This window comes from Vitis riparia, chromosome 16 (genome assembly GCF_004353265.1).
Source record: "Vitis riparia cultivar Riparia Gloire de Montpellier isolate 1030 chromosome 16, EGFV_Vit.rip_1.0, whole genome shotgun sequence".
NCBI lineage: Eukaryota > Viridiplantae > Streptophyta > Magnoliopsida > Vitales > Vitaceae > Vitis > Vitis riparia.
The window spans coordinates 17,982,635-17,999,790 of NC_048446.1; the positions used below are offsets into that span (position 1 = coordinate 17,982,635).

The window sequence follows — 17,156 nt, forward strand, 5'->3', positions numbered from 1 at the left end:
AGCTGCAAAACTTGGGTTTATTTCTTGGTAGAGAAGTCAGAAGGGTTCATCACTTTCAAGAATTATAAGAGTTGTGTTGAGAAAGAAACTTTTTCATATATAAGATGTCTTCGCATTGATCGTGGAGGAGAATTCACATCATACGAGTTCACAAATTTTTGTAGGAAAATGGCATACGTAAACAATTAACAACTCCATATACTCCACAATAGAATGGTTTTTTTGAGAGAAAGAACCAAACTATTATGAATATGGTGCGAAGCATGCTTTCAGGAAGAAAAATTCTGAAAACTCTCTGGCCAAAAGCAATCAATTGGACTGTCTATGTTCTGAATAGAAGTCCAACTCTGGTGGTAAAAGACATGACTCCAAAAGAAGCTTGTAGTGGATCTAAACCATCAGTTGATCACTTTAGGGTGTTTGACTGCATATCACATGTTCATATTCCTTATAGGAAGAGGACTAAGCTTGATGACAAGAGTGTGAGATGTGTTCTACTCGGAGTTAGTGAGAAGTCAAAGACATATTGATTGTATGATCCAATTTCTCATAAGATAATAGTAAGTAGAAATGTGAAGTTTGAAGAAGAAAACAATTGAGATTGGAACAAGAGTCATGAAGAAGCCATTATAGTTGATCTAGACTAGGGAGAAAGTGACAAAGAAGTAGTCCCAGTTGATATCAATAGAGGAAATATTGAAGCTGATCACCATGACAATACAATTGAAAATATGGAATGTAATGATTCAGATGAGTCAAATGAAGAAATTCCACTTAATCCTAATGAAGGAAGAATCAGAAGGCCACTAGCTTAGATGAGAGATTGCGAAAGTGGAAAAGGTCTATCTAAGGAAGAAGACACTACATACCAAGCTTTTTTTGTCGACAATGATCTAGTCTCATTTGGTGATGTTGTGAAAAGTATGAAATGGAGAAAAATAATGGATGTAGAGATAGAAGCCATAATGAGGAATCATACATGGGAATTGGCATATTTACCTACTAAAGTAAAGAAAGTTGGGGTAAAATGGGTTTACAAGACAAAGCTCAATGAGAATGGAGAAGTGGATAAGTACAAGGCCCGGTTGGTAGGAAAGGGTTACACTCAAGAACATGGGGTGGATTATACTGAGGTTTTTGTTGGGTTTTTCCTCATATGGAAAGCCCAAAATTGAGAGCCCAAAATTTAAGGCCTCTTAGGCCTTTATATAAAAGGGTTAGAAGAAGAATCCTTTTTTCTTCTTCTTCTTCCAATTTTTTTGTAGCCACCGAAGGTAGAAGAAAAAGAGAGAGAATGAGAAAAGAGAGAGAATGGGAGAACCACCATTTTTGAAGAGAAAAATACAGATTTTCTTCATTGCCCAGATTTCATCAAAGATACGATCTCGCTTTGTCTGTGGGCCGATCAACCTGAAATTTGGAGGAGAGGTTCGTAACTCATTGATCTTTAATCTGAACGGTGGAGATCAGATTTGCAGATCCAGATGGTCATCTTTCAGTCCAATAACAGAGCCTATGTTTTGATGCGTTTTCTATCCGGACAGTTTTGATCATAAGCTCCGATCAAGATTAATCCGTGGTTCGATTGAGCCGCTTTTTGGAGAGCACGTTTGTGACTTATTGATATTCATTCTTAATGGTGAAGATTGGATTTGGAGTTCAGAACAATTATATTTCAGTCCGAGAACAGTGGTGTATTTGGTGAGATCTCTCCATTATTTTGATCCAAAGTTGTTGAAATTGCCAAGATTAATTGATTTTGAGATATGGTTGATGTATGCCTCTAGTTTTATGTAGAGAGAATTGTGTAACCCATTAATTATATTAGTGGAGTTTTTTAAGTGGCCTAAGGGTCCTGTGGTTTTTACTTCTCATATTGGAGAAGGATTTTCACGCTAAAATTATTGGTGTTCATATACTTGTTGATTGGGTGAATTTTTGTTGCTCTATTTGATTGATTCCTATTAGGTTCTCACAAGAGGGGATAAAATGTGGTTGTGCATTCTTTGTGTTTATCCCATCAATTTTTTGCACCTGTAGCTCGATTAGATACAATTCGAGTGATAATTTCTCTTACAACTATGAAGGAGTGGACAATCTACCAGTTAGACGTAAAGTCAACCTTCTTACATGGTGAACTAAGTGAAGAAGTCTTTGTAGAACAGCCTCTTGGCTATGACCATAAGGATAATGAGTAGAAGGTGTACAAACTGAAAAAGGCTTTGTATAGACTTAAACAAGCTTCGCGAGCTTGGTATAGTCGTATAGAGTCCTATTTTATGAAGAAATGATTTAAGAAATGTCACTATGAAGATACTTTGTTCATCAAGACTGGAAAATGAGGTAAGATCTTGATTGTGTGTCTCTATGTGGATGATCTTATATTTACTGGGAATGATGAAATTATGATCACTGAGAATAAGAAATCCATGATGTTTGAGTTTGATATGATTGATCTTGGAAAAATGAGATACTTTCTTGACATCGAGGTGATGCAAAGATCAAATGGCATCTTTATTAGTCAAAAGAAACACACATAGGAGGTGTTTGAAAGGTTTAGCATGGACAAGTGCAAACCAGTTCACAACCCTATGGTTCCTAGATTTAAGCTTACGAAAAATGGAGATGAAGTGAGGATTGACAGTACCTTCTATAAGAAGATTGTGGGAAGTCTTATGTATTTGACTGCCACTCGACCGAATGTTATGTTTGTGGTGAGTCTCATCAGCAAATTCATGGACTGCCCTACCAAACTTCATTTGCAATCAGCAAAGAGGATACTAAGGTACTTGAAAGGTACCACTGATTTTGGTGTGTTCTATAAGAATGAAGGAAATTAGGAACTGATTGCCTACACAGATAGTGATTGTGTTGGGGATTTAGACGATAGGAAAAGCACTTCAAGTTATGTGTTTATGTTGAGCTCAGGAGCAATGTCTTGGTCCTCAAAGAAACAACCTATGGTCTCCTTGTCCACCATTGAAGCTGAGTTGACTGCTACAACTTCATGTGCCTGTCAAGCAATATGGTTAAGAAGAATATTGGAAGGTCTCAATCATGCTCAACATGATTCTAGTACAGTTTATTGTGATAACAGTTCAACAATCAAGCTTTCTAAGAATCTAGTGATGCATGGCCATTGCAAAGACATTGATGTTTGTTTTCATTTTCTTCGTGAGCTTACAAAAGATGGAATTGTAGAGATGGTTCATTGTCATACATAGAAGCAACTTGCTAATATAATGACTAAACCTCTAAAGCTTGATGCATTCTTGAAAATACATAATTTGTTGGGTGTTTGTTTGGATCTTGGAGTAAACTGATTGCTAAAGCATTCAATTTAAGGTAGGATGTTAAAGGATTTGTTTTAGATAGTTTGTTATTGATTTGTTTGTATTCCTTATTGATAAGGGATGTGTTGTTTAGTTTGATCTATTCTTTAGTCATAGACCATGTTTCTAGGACTGTTAAACGTCAGTTCTATTTGAGTTATCTTTGTAAGACTATTTATAAGCCAGTAAGTTATTTATTCAATAACAAAATTTCTTGACATTTATTGCATGCAGTAAATCAGGATGTCACCCGCATGCCTCTCTACACAGCTAGCGTCTAGACGACTATGAGGTCCCACACATAAGACCTTAGCAGCTCTTCCACCCATCTACACTTAGACCATTGAAGTTGTTTCTTGAAGGCATGTAGTAGCGTCTTGTTCGTTGCTTCCACTTAGCCGTTGCCATAACCGCAGAATAAAGTAGAATTTCTTTATGTTGAAGTCTTCGTAGAACTTCTTCACACAAATTGTGTCATATCATTAGTGACACGAGGGCCTAAGAGTGCTACACTAGTCGAATTTCCACTTCTTAAACGACTAAGTAGCCATTTGCAGCAACTTCGAACATAGACTGAACTTGCAACACTAAAGAAAAAATTTATGTGCGATATATAATTTTAAATTTTAGAACTTTTTTTTTTTTGGTAAAAGCATCTTACTCATCTCATTAAGGAAAATTGATATCACCTTGAACAATTTTTATTTAAATTCGTAGCATAATATTGTGAACCCCTTCTACAAAACATTTAGTTTCCAGACCATCAAGAAGTTGTACCAAGCATTTCAAAAATTGGGCAACGGAAAGTGAAAAATGATGATGCTTACAAAACGAAAAGGGTACTAAGAAAAGAATAACCCACCTTTCCAAACCTAAATTCTGCAATTAACATCCTCTTTCACTTTGGTTGTGGTCAATGGCATTAGGAGATCCTCAAGGGAGTTAACCCTTTATTATGAACAATTAAATCATAGAAAGTAATAGAGAAAGAAAAAAAAATGGTAAAAGAGAAGCCAAAATAATATGATAAATATTATTTCAAAACTTACACATTTTCATTTTTTTAATAGAGAAAAAAGAGAGAAAAATAAATTTAGAGAATCATGCCAAAAAAATTATTAAGTTTAAGTTACTATTATTTTATTTTTCTTTCATTCTTTGTTTCCATTTTCATTCATTCTTATCTTTTCCGTTCCTACCAAGAAATAAGAACCAAATTTAGCATGAAATGATCACTTGCAAGACAAGTTCCAGTACACTCAAGTTTCCAAAGTTCAAATTGAAGTAAAAATGGAAGATAAAGATGTACCCTTCACTAATTTTCAGATCCCAGCTGCTTAATTTACTTAGATAGAGAGCGAAAGGTGCACTGCCAACTTCAGATTAGTTACTGTGAAGGCCAGACAGCGCATATATAAATGAATCTTGTACGAGGTTTAGCTGCTAAAATGCATCCACCGCACTAAATAATCTAGGACTTACATGTACGTAATTGAATAACTCATATATATATATGTGAAAACATGATATTCGGTATGTGCTAAAAAATATATAGTTTGTCACAAAACAAGAAGAGTACTAAAAAGGCAGAAGCATTCATAGTATTACATTACACTGCATGGTTTAGTATAAACCCATGAACCAGAAAACAAAAAGATATATATATAAATAATGCTCACAAAACGTAACAGTACTGGGGAGAGGCAGCAGAGATGGATGCAGGAGAAGAGGAGCAAGATGAGTGTTTACAGTGCCCGTGATTTTACAATGTCAAGGCTCATTTCACTTGGATCCGTTGCTTGCAACTCGACTTGAATTCCATCCAATTCCCTCTTGAATCTATCCTTGGAGCTCGCATACAGCATCTTACTTCTCACCCTCGATGTATCCGGTGCCCTACAAATATCCATCCATTTTCATTCATTTATATATATATATATGGAAGCATATTTGTTCATTCAAAGATGAATTGTACTACAAGTACATTACCATGCAATGAAGAAAATCTTGCTTTTCTGGCAGTTCTCATCAGTGGTAAAATCAAATCAAAGACAGCATAGCGACATTCATTAGCAGGAGAGAGGAGGTGAAAGCATCATAGCTTTCGTCTGGGCTTCCAAGCTTCTCAACCACCACCTGCTGAATCTTCTCCTCAATCTTGAATACAATGAACCTGTGGTTCCTCTTTGCTTTTAGCTCCAAGAACTTGAGCTTACACTCATCATTCACCGCCATTCCAGATGCCGAATTTGCCTATCCCATATTGTTTTCACAGGAAAAATCAAGGCATAAATCACAAAATTTTTGTTTTCCATGAAATGTGACATTAAATGATTGAATATCTATGGTTCCATTTTTCTTTTCTTCCCCTGATACAAACCATGATCTGTGAGGTAGCCTAACATTATAACATTACAAAATGACATTTCTTGAAGGAATGCTCCCACATTAAATATAAGATTAAAACTAAAAAAACAGATTTTATTTAATAAAAAAAATTGCATAATGTTCAAGGATTATAGATTTTGTTATCAATAAAATATTAATCAGTCTGTAGCTAACAAAATAATTGACAAAAAAAAATAAAAACAAAAGAAAGAAAGAAATCTTCAAATCCCATCAGTCTACAACATTTGCTTGGTTGTAGATGCAATGAAATTCACTCAAAACATAATGACTCTGTTGAAACCAAATGTTTGATCATATTTGCTTTATTCTTCTTTATGGTTTTGTTAAGATAGTAGAACATGAAAATGAAAGCAAACATACCATGGTGTCCTCCAATTAGAGACAGGGAGCCCTTGTGAAAAGAGAAAGAGAAGAAATGAAAAGGGAGAAATGGGAGTATAGAAGAGAAGAGGGAGATCCTTGATTATGGGGAAAACATGAAAGGCAGGCTTTTGAAGGAAGAGAAAATTGAGGAGAATAACAAAATTTTGAGGCTAGGAATTCTCTTGGCCAAGTTATATAATTTTAGGCCATTGTTGACTCCTCTTCTGTTTTCCTTTTTCTTTTTCTTTTTTTCTTTTTTTTTCTGTTTTCCTCCCATTTTTCATGAAAATGACTTGATCTATCTAAATGGATTTTCACCTATATTACCTTTAAAAATGTATAAGTGATTAAATAGTTATGTTTTGCAATAACATTGGAAGGTAGAACTCGTTTTTAGTTGGTTCTCATTACATAGCTATAATTAGTCAATAGAGCATAAGATTTCAAAGAATGACTCTACAACGTAAGATTTCGAAGAATAAAAGGAGTCATCAATGCCCTCAACTTGAAAGGAAGAGACATGGTGATTTGATCTAATTCAACATGTACTAATAAGGGGTGTAAGCGAAAATTGAAAAACAAAAAAAAAAAAATTAACTTGTATTTAACCGATCACCTAAATCATACCAAAACATTAACCAACGATGTTGGTTAGACTGTATTTTTATGTTTTTTTTCTTCTTTTTTTTTTCTTTCAAGCGATGCCTTTTTACACCTAGTTTTATCCACCCTTTACCCAAGCATTTTGATAAAACCAATCCAACCCAAACTTGGACTCATGTTCAGTAACACCGGGAGAAGCTGCCAAACCAAATAGGGGAAAGAACATAGTTTTCCGGAAGAAAAAAAATTCTATGGCATATCCCAATCCGACATATTAATGTTGGCATGAAAAATAGACTGATTTCAAGTTCCAACATGGGGAGAACATTGCTCACAATCCACAAGAAACATTAAAGAAAGGGTTCCATCACCCTGGTTGGTGTCCAACTTGCCAAGAAAATGCAGGAGAAAAAAATGGAAAATTGGAAGTCCAGCGACAAATGCTGTGAAATCTAATTTCCAACACCTGATTATTTTAGCAATCCCCTTCTCTGTTCTTTACTAAGCATTCCAGTACACCTAATAGGTTGCAAGATAATCAGTCGAGAAATCACCACCCAGTAATAAAAACAAAACCAATTTGTGGTAACAACAAAAAACAAAAAACCTCGATGTATAAGATTATCCAAAAAATTCTGGGTTCTGCATGTCATTCTAATGACATAAAGTCGTCATCCTACAAAATTCACAATGTTAGGACCTTGCTTCTTTTTTGGTTTTACATGACTGTTTTTCGACTCAGGAGTTGGATGAACTTTTGCCTCAGAAGACTTCTCTTTATAGCCAGTATATGTGTCAGCTACCATAAAGTCATCATCAAGATCGTCTCCACTCACAAACTTGGTTACCTTTGGCCTCTCTTCATGTTCAATACCTGGGAACAAAATATCACATGAGAATTTAACATTAAATAGGAATGGAAGAAATTAAGAACATTAATTCATAAAAACTTGCATGTGTTACCTCCAGCAATTGCAGCAACTGGACCGTTGTTGCAGCCTTTGTTAGGACAATCTTTGGCCAAATGTGTAACCCCACCACATATTTTACAACAACCGCCCTGTACAAAAACCATATGAAAGATGTTAAGATCTCTGAGAGAGAAGCTGAGAAAAATGAAGGATCAATAGGCACCAGCAAGGCTCAAAAACAGGAATCGGAGAGCATTTATGTTCTAAGAGAATTATTCCTACAATACAACTTTCACTGTTACAAAAAAGTCCAACATCAAATACCAAGAGTAAATATACCTTTGGATAGATCCCATGCGAATTTTTGGGGCAGTTCTTACTCAAATGTCCACGCTCATTACAAATAAAGCAACTGGCAAATTTCGTTCCCCCTGCATTACCAAAGAGAAACATTCACAATTCAGGACAGGGTAGATGACGGTAAGCACAAATTTGAACTAAGTCATCAGACTCGCTCTATCCTGCATTATGTTGTGCATAAAAGATGATTTAACCCACACATTTTGGGCTTGTACTACATCAGATATATAAGGCCCAAGCTTATGACGGTTTGATTGAAGCCATGATATCAAAAATCAACTGGAAAACCTAGAATTTGATTCAGACGAGACAGTTATGCACATCCTGACAACCAAAACACAAAAGAATGAAAAACAAAAACTTATAGTTCCTTGTAATTTATGTAAAGCATCTTTCATATATTCAAATTTGAGTTGAGCCATGCATCCACTACTCAACCTGGCAAAAACCTAAATTCCAGCTACTTGAGCAGCTATATGAATCCCTTTTCACTATTTAACTCTATCTAGAGAAATAACCTTCACCAAACCTTGAGCTCCTCATACAATTATGAAAACCAACCACATAATTAAAGGAAAAGCACAAGCCAGAAAGAAAAAGAAACAGCTCACGATATGAATTATAAACCAAAAAAGGGCAAAGACTTTCTAAAATCAGAGTAAATCATCTAGTAAACAATTTTGTATGTTAGCACAAGCATATACTTCTAAATCAGAGTAGTGCAAGCAAATTTTTTCCCATTGCCAGTGAGAATAAATACATATGCATGCATGTGCACAAACTTACACACTGATGTTCTAATGTTGATGCAAAATCTAAATGGAAAATTTCCAATTATCTCCTGCCTCCACCATGCACACAAGCACAATATAAGATGCTTGGACCAGTCAATTTACCATATTCCTCCATATGATTGGAAGATCTCCAAAACAGTTTTGAGTGAAATTCACTTTCCAGTCAAATCAAATTATCAAATCCTGCCAACCTTTTGTCCAGGGAATTTAAAAGAAAGAATCAAGCAGTTGCTTCTCAGATGCATGCTATGCCTAGTCATGGCTTAAGTGCCCGGTAGCAGGGCACAGGTTATTTCCCTTAATTTTGGTCAATGATTGTTGCCCTGGAAGGGAACCTGCACTTCCAGACCAAACTGCAACTGAAGCTAATGCTAGTGAACAGCCAAGAAATGTTCCCCATAGGAAAAGATCAAGGGCAGTTATGCCCACCAAATCCAAGCATCTGCTAACTACACCCAGAGTTAATATAAAGTTTTGGATATACCCTTACAAAATGATGACAATTTTTTTATGCATCTGTTAAGTTTAGGGCTATGTCAAGGTAATTATCTCTTTCCAAACTATGACAGCAGCAAAAGCATAGATTCTATCCATGGTCACAATACTGTATTCAACCACTGTACAATATATCAAAAATGAGTAAACATCCTTTACTATTTGTATCACATTTGGCATCTGGATGGTATAAACAAAGTTTAGACTGTGTTTGTGTTATTAATGTTAGTATTTGCTCCGCAGAACATGATGAATGGTTTACTACCTAAAGTTTTTATAACCTTTCTGTAATTTTTTGAGTTCCTATCATAAAGTCATGTCATACACATGATTCCTGAAGTCATTCCATATTTCCTCAATCCTTTGAATATTCATCCAAAAGTCCTAAATTCAAGTTCCTACAAAATGGCACCTTTGGTAATGGGGTGGGGAAAGCAGAATCCTATCTGAACAGAAATTAATAACATAGCTTTTGCATGATCAAGATTTTACTGCACAATCTCTTCAAAATAGGAGCATCCTGATTCATGGCTTACTTTAAAATCCTCACCTGACTTTTATCTCAAATCAACCCCAGTTATGATAAGATAAAGGATTTCTTTCCAGCTAACTGCATCTCAATGAGATTCTCATGAGTCATGATCAATAAAGTTTTTTCAAGAAACACCAACTTTATCATGTGAATTGCTTCTTCTTCTTCTTCTTCTTCTTCTTCTTTTTGATAAATAAGAGAATAAATATTAAAAGCACTAAAAGAACAAGTGCACAAGAGTACACAAGACGTATACAATAAGCGCCAATCTTCTTCTTCTTCTTCTTCTCCTTTTTGATAAATAAGAGAATAAATATTAAAAGCACTAAAAGAACAAGCGCACAAGAGTACACAAGACGTATACAATAAGCGCCAAGAGGCAAAACAAAAAAGAGGGGAAAAAAAACTACTCCCTCCCTCAATAGGAACCCAACCAATCTACAAAATCAATTCGAGGCGTAGATCCTTCATCTATGCACACCGTGAAATATTCCTTGTATTGATTCATATATAAAAACCCATATAGGATTATTGACCAAATACACTTGAGTTTTAAATGAGACTGAAAACCCAGAAAATTGTTATTACTTCATTTAAATGATTTATTTTGGATTCCCCCTCAATTCCCAACTTCAACTCAGCGTACACTCAAGAATCTCTAAATTAACCCATATGGATTATAGCCATGAAGTACAATATTTTCTAATATGAGATTTAATTAAAGTTTTAAGCTTATTCATTCCCAAGGATGCTCAATTTTTAATCTAATCGATTTTCTAGAATAAGTCAAATAGTTCTTTCTAATTAGGTATAAACAATCTCATTGAGTAAAACATTATATAAACTCGTGTAACTATAAGACTCAAACAAATATTGTCCCATTAATACTCATATAACAACATAGCATGTTCTGATCAACTTAACTAGAAAATGCCTCGATCCCAACTACTTATGTGATGTCTAGTTCTTGAAAAATTTGAGGAAAAATGCAAGGAAAAGAAAAAAGAGCACCAAGACAACCAAACTACAGCAAATTTCTTATTGAAGTTTCTCTAAAGTTAACAATATCATCATTATTTAGATACATTGCCCAAAGCATAATCAAATTAACTACACTCCAAAATCAACTGAAATGGAAATTACCTTCTTGAAGAGGTTGGGGGCAATTAGCAAGTGAGTGCCCTGTTTCCCCACAGTTATAACACAATTTTTTATCCAACTTTTCCTCACTCTTATCAGGGCAGTTCTTGAGACTGTGTCCACGTTGTCGACAAAGCAAACATATCTGCAAACAAACAAGACCTCAACTGTCAATTAACTCCTCACTGAAAAATAAAATTTCCTATTACCAGAAGAATTTCAATGTTACTCATCTCTTCAAATAACAAGGCAAAATCTACATAACATTTACGTATATGCCCATGTGATCTTCTATCACTAAAGCATTACCAGGGAAAAACGCTCATCAACTTCAACTACAAGTCTCTTCTCATCCACTCAAATACTACTAAACCAAAACCAGAAACAGATATAACGTGTCCACATTGTTTGGCAATTGCAACATTTAATAAGCAAAAACCAAGGGAACGAGATTCAGCTATTGACACATGTTTTCTTCGATTAAAAGAATGCCCAGAAGAAAAAAAAAATTCAAAAGCAAATAGAATTGCAAAGAAAAATCAAACCTTGTGCCTTTCCCACTGAGCTTTCTCGGGGCAATGTTTGGCGATATGGTCTTTAGCTTTGCAGATGAAACAGCTCTCGCCAGGTTTCATGCCTGGAACTCTAAGTGGGTGTTTTCTAAGCTTTGATTTATCTGATTTCTCTGTGGACTTGGGTCCTTTCATCTCTGCTCTCTTGGGCTTCAACTTGCTCTTCTTTTTCTTCTTCTTGGTTGGGTCTTTGGGGGCTGCTGGCTCGGCTTTTGGGAACAGTTCCGGGTGCGCCTCTTTGTAGACTTTGCGAGCAAGCCTTTGCCTTTGGCTCACCATCTTGGGTACAACGGCGGAAAGCGGCGGAGGGAAACGGCAAACGGGTTGAGGCTGTGAGGCTCTTCGTTGCAGGAGGGTTCAGAGAGGAGGGATTATCGGATACGATCGACTCCATCATAAGTTATAAATTTCGACGATTTTGTAGTCCGGAAAGTAAAAGAAAATCTTTTTTTAATATCAAAAATCGATTAACTTAAACCTCTGTTTTTATTATTTTTATTTCTTAAAGACAGAAAATTCAAATATGTTTTTAATTGTATTTTATAAAAATTAAGAATCTTAATAATTTTAATTTTGTTCCTTTTGGTAATTAATATAACAAGAAAATTTTTTAAATGTACTCCCATGATTTTCTAATGATTTTTTAATTAAATTTTATTATTTTTATTGGAAAAGAGCATAAATTAATAAAAATAAGAATAAAAAATGAAATAAAAATATTAGTTTTCAAAAGAGCTGCCACAAAAAAAAAAAAAAAAAAAAAAAAAAAATCCTCCTCCCTCGTCAAGTGTAAACAAATTTCTTATATTCACACAATGATTTCATAAATAATAATATGTTGACATTAAAGAATTTAAAATATGATATTTTTTAATTTTATAATTAAATTTTAAAATAAAAGGGGCAACTAGATTATCAATGGTAATTTTTAAATTAATTTTATATTTTACATTTTAAAAAATATTAAATAAAAAAACAAATTTGTAACCAAACTTCACCCTATTAACAAACTCAATAGTATTATAATGACTTGAAATGTTTAAAACTTTAATATTGGTTTTGTTGAGATAGAGCCTTAAAAAAAAGCATGAAATAAAACATTTTTAGATTCATTAATAAATTTATTATTTATGTTTCTTATTCCCTCTTTATGTCTTTTTTTACATTAATTGGTTATTTGATTATACATGTTTATTTTACTTATATTGTACATGACTTAGATATATTAGAAGTTTCATAAAATATACTAATGGGAGAAACTCAGATATTTTCATTTCCTAAGTCTGAATCAAGTTAGGAACATGTTTTTACAATCCTAAGTTTTTTCTAAATTCTATACACACGAAAAAATTGTTTTTTTTTTTTTTTTTTTTTTATCATTTATAAGGATTGAAAAAATGCTAACAAAACACATATCTTATATTCGGATGTTCTCAAATCAAATCCTTGTGATGAAAATGAAAAATGAAGTTGTAAAAGTATCACAAACCGGAGTTTTCCACCCGATGACTTGAATCTTGTCTTTACACACTTCCAAAGGAAATGGAAGAGAGGGTGGAGACTATAGTTCTCTCTCTAAAGGTGGTAAACAACTCTCTAAAAAAAATTATGAAATTCTAACTCTTAATAAGATATTTATAAGGTTCTTCATTGGGCTCTAAGTCCATTAAGTACTTGAGTTACTTAATATAACATAAAACGGATCTTAATTAATTAATTAACCTAAATCATGAATAATTTGATAGTTTCGTAATGGAAGTAATAAATTTTATTGTTTTTCTTAGAAATTTATATAGGAATACATTATGAATTATGGAAAGAAAGAAACAATAAATATTCTAAAATTAAAGAAAATAAAATTGCTCTTTATTTATTTAAAATAAACATTATTATTTCCTAATTTAGGAGAATAAAATATTATAATATTTGATTATTTTTTATTTATGAAAATATTAATTAGAGTAGATTCTTATCATTTGCGTACTACCATTCTACATCCTGCCCTGCTTTTGTCCTCTTTTATATTTTCCCTTAATAAAAGCATCTCAGTTCTTTTTGACAAATTTTACTTATGAACAAAGCTTAAAGAAGTCTGTCTGATCATGGTCAATTTAAATCCTGAGAAATAAAGAAAGTTTCATGGATCAGGTTAATAATACACCAGGCAAATTGCCATGGATCTTATCGTCCCCAACATGATCAATCCATTTGGCCAGCGAACGGCTCCAGGGAGCCATCCGAGCTTTCCAAATACGATCATGTGGCATGTCTATGTAACAACCAATCCTTTCACAAATAAACCCTTCTGTTGTTGCCATTAACCATGAATTTGATGAAGCTCTATTTCTTGATCTCTCAAGTGACTTCTGGGTAAGTTGAGATCAGCACCCAAGGCCGGTTCTTATGTTGGATTGAATTGCCGATTACAGCAACCATTACACTAATATCATTCCATGATTTTATAATTATGTGAAAGTAATGTTCATGTCATCTATGCTCCTAATTAGTTTGCATTATTAGATAAGTGCTTTACAGTATGGGGCCCAGGAATAATCACCCGGTAGTGTGTTTCTCTCTGGGAACAGCTAAAAGCAGTGTGGTGGTACCTTTTTGTCTGCTATGACTCAGCAGTATCTCAGCAGATCATTTCCAGCAACAGAAAGTCCAGAATGAGACTGCGGATTATCAACCCTTCCACGGAATTAATTATAAGCTGTTGACTGTTAGATATAGATAAGAGTCATATAAATGAGAAAGTAGTCACACAGCAGCTAAACTCTCCGAGTTTTGAATGATGAAGGACACCATTGTTCTGTATCCTTCTTCAGGCATAAGCCACCTTGTTCCCATGGTAGAGCTTGCACAGCTCCTACTCACTCACAACCCTTCCTTCTCCATCACCGTCCTCGTTGCCACACTACCTTCCGACACAGCCTCCACCGCCTCATACATCGCCGCCGTGGCTGCCACTACCCCGTCCGTCAACTTCCACCACCTCCCCACTGTTTCTTTTCCCAAGCCGTCCGGCTTTCCAGCTCTATTCTTTGAATTTATGACCCTAAACAACAATAATCTCCGTCAAACCCTAGAGTCCATGTCCCAGACCTCAAGTATTAAAGCCTTCATCATCGACTTCTTCTGCAATACCTCTTATGAAATTTCTGCAAATCTTAACATCCCTACTTACTATTTCTATACTTCAGGGGCAAATGGGCTTGCGTTGTTCCTTTACCTCTCCACCATTGATAGAAACATTACAAAAAGCTTGAAAGATGATCTCAACATCCATATCCATGTCCCGGGAACACCATCCTTTGTAGCTTCTGATATGCCCTTGGCGTTGCTTGATCGCAGTACTAAAGTCTATCAATACTTCCTTGACACTGCAAACCAGATGGCTAAATCGTCTGGAATCATCATAAACACGTTTAAATTGCTCGAACCAAGAGCTATCAAAGCGATATCAGAGGGTTTCTGCGTTCCGGATGCACCCACTCCTCCAATTTTCTGCATTGGCCCATTGGTCTCAAGCACCAAGCGACCTGGCGGTGGTGGTGATGAAGATGAGTGCCTGAGCTGGCTCAATACGCAGCCGAGCCGAAGCGTGGTGTTTCTTAGTTTTGGAAGCATGGGGTTGTTCTCGTCCGAGCAATTGAAGGAAATTGCAATTGGGCTTGAAAGAAGTGGGGTGAGGTTCTTGTGGGTGGTGCGGATGGAGGAGAGCAAAGGAGAAACACCTCAGGCAAGCTTGGACTCATGCTTGCCAAAAGGGTTCTTAGAGAGAACAAAGGATAGAGGTTATCTGGTGAATTCTTGGGCACCACAGGTGGCGGTGCTGAGCCATGACTCAGTTGGCTGGTTTGTGACTCACTGTGGGTGGAATTCGATTCTGGAGTCTATATGTGCTGGAGTGCCTATGGTGGCATGGCCTCTGTACGCAGAGCAAAAGTTTAACAGGGTAATTTTGGTGAAGGAGTTCAAGGTAGCTTTGCCAGTGAATCAGTCTGAAAACGAGTTTGTGAGTGCAACTGAGTTGGAGAACCGATTGACCGAGTTGATGAATTCCGAGAAAGGAAGGGCTTTGAGAGACCGAGTTACAGCCATGAGAGAGGATGCTAAGGCGGCCATGAGAGAGGGCGGATCATATCGGGTTGAATTGTCCAAGTTAGTTGAGTCATTTAAACGAGCTCCACTGAGTTGAAACCTTTCACTCAGTTATATGACCCTTAGTAATGCATAATAATGTTTTTTGTTCTCATCCATGTCAGAAAAAGTTCATGTTTAATAATCTTATTGTGAAAGTAAAACAACCAACCAATTTGGTATCAGAGCGGGTGTTTGGATGGAAGAAAATTTGTACCGGTGAAAGCCTTGCAAAGAAATTTCAAAGCTAGCTCAAGTAACACAAGCGAAAGTACTCAACTATGATTTCTAGTGTGAAAATGACAATTTTGTCTTTGTCACAAGACATTGGGATTTTGTGGATAAGCTGAACCACAAGAATAATGAAACTCTAGCACAAAAAGAACAACTAAAAGAATATAGATCGAAAAATTGATGCAAAAGAAGCAAACATGCAGATTAAAAAACAATTAGAAAGCTAGATGTGCAGAAGAAAAAGGTGAAGTGAACATGTTTTATGTTTGCCAAAGTGTTTCTAAGCATAAAAATGATGTATGGTTCCTTAACAATGGCTGCACAAATCACATAACTAGCTACAAATTAAAATATTTTTCTTTAGATGGGCATTACCATTAACTAACAAGTAAAAATGCGTAATAGTGAGACAGTGCAAGTGAAGGGTAAAGGCACAATTAGAGTACAAACTCAACTTTCAAGATAATGAGTGCATCATCTATGATAAAGGGAAAGGAATGTTAAGGAGTATAGTAAAGAAAATTAAGATGGAGAAAAATAGAAGTTTACCCATTAATTGTTTTCAGATGCGTAAAAGATGCGACATTAAAATTTAGAAGTTATTGATGAATCTTGGTAATAGCATCAAAAGCTTAGGCATTTGAATTCCCATAATCTCAAGCTACTTAATTTGCCAAAAGAATATGGTGGAAGGAATAACCAGTCAGATTGAAGAGAAAAATGATGTGATGGATGTGCTCTTAGGAAGCATCACAAACAATCATTTCCAGAAGGAATTGCTTGGAGAACAAAGAAAGCTCTTGAGTTAATACACAATGAATGTCTACACCCATTTAAGGGCAATAATAGGTATTTCATTTTGTTCATTGATGGCTTTACAAGGATGACTAAGGTGTTTTCATGAAACAAAAATATGAAGTGTTCATCATTTTTAAGAAGTTTAAAAGCTTGGTTAAGATACAAAGTGGCTAGCACATAAAGAACTTGAGAAGTGATAGAAGAAAAAAAATATATATATTTCTAGGCAATTTGAAAAGTTTTCTGAGGATGAAAGCGTTGAGAGATAGCTCTCCGTTCTGTATACTCCTCAACAAAATGGAGTATCAGAAAGGAAAAATCAAACTATGATATGCAAGTGGCAAAAGCAATATAGCATGAAAAGGAATTACGTAAGTTGTTTTTGGTAAAGGTTGTCAATACAATTGACCTTTCAAAAACTCAATACAATTAGTATTAATTAATAAAACTCAATTCCAAAAACTCCTTTG

The 17,156-nt window shown here is 35.1% G+C and overlaps 1 protein-coding gene and 1 pseudogene across 1 annotated transcript; one reads left to right on the top strand and one right to left on the bottom strand.

The window, feature by feature from the left end:
* Window positions 1-4,868: 4,868 nt before the first annotated feature.
* LOC117933351 lies at window positions 4,869-11,885 on the bottom strand (annotated as a pseudogene).
* Window positions 11,886-14,305: 2,420 nt separating this feature from the next.
* Window positions 14,306-15,712, top strand: LOC117933352 (anthocyanidin 5,3-O-glucosyltransferase-like). Its single transcript, XM_034854714.1, has one exon. The coding sequence runs from the start codon at window positions 14,306-14,308 to the stop codon at window positions 15,710-15,712; it is 1,407 nt and encodes a 468-aa protein (XP_034710605.1).
* Window positions 15,713-17,156: the final 1,444 nt, after the last annotated feature.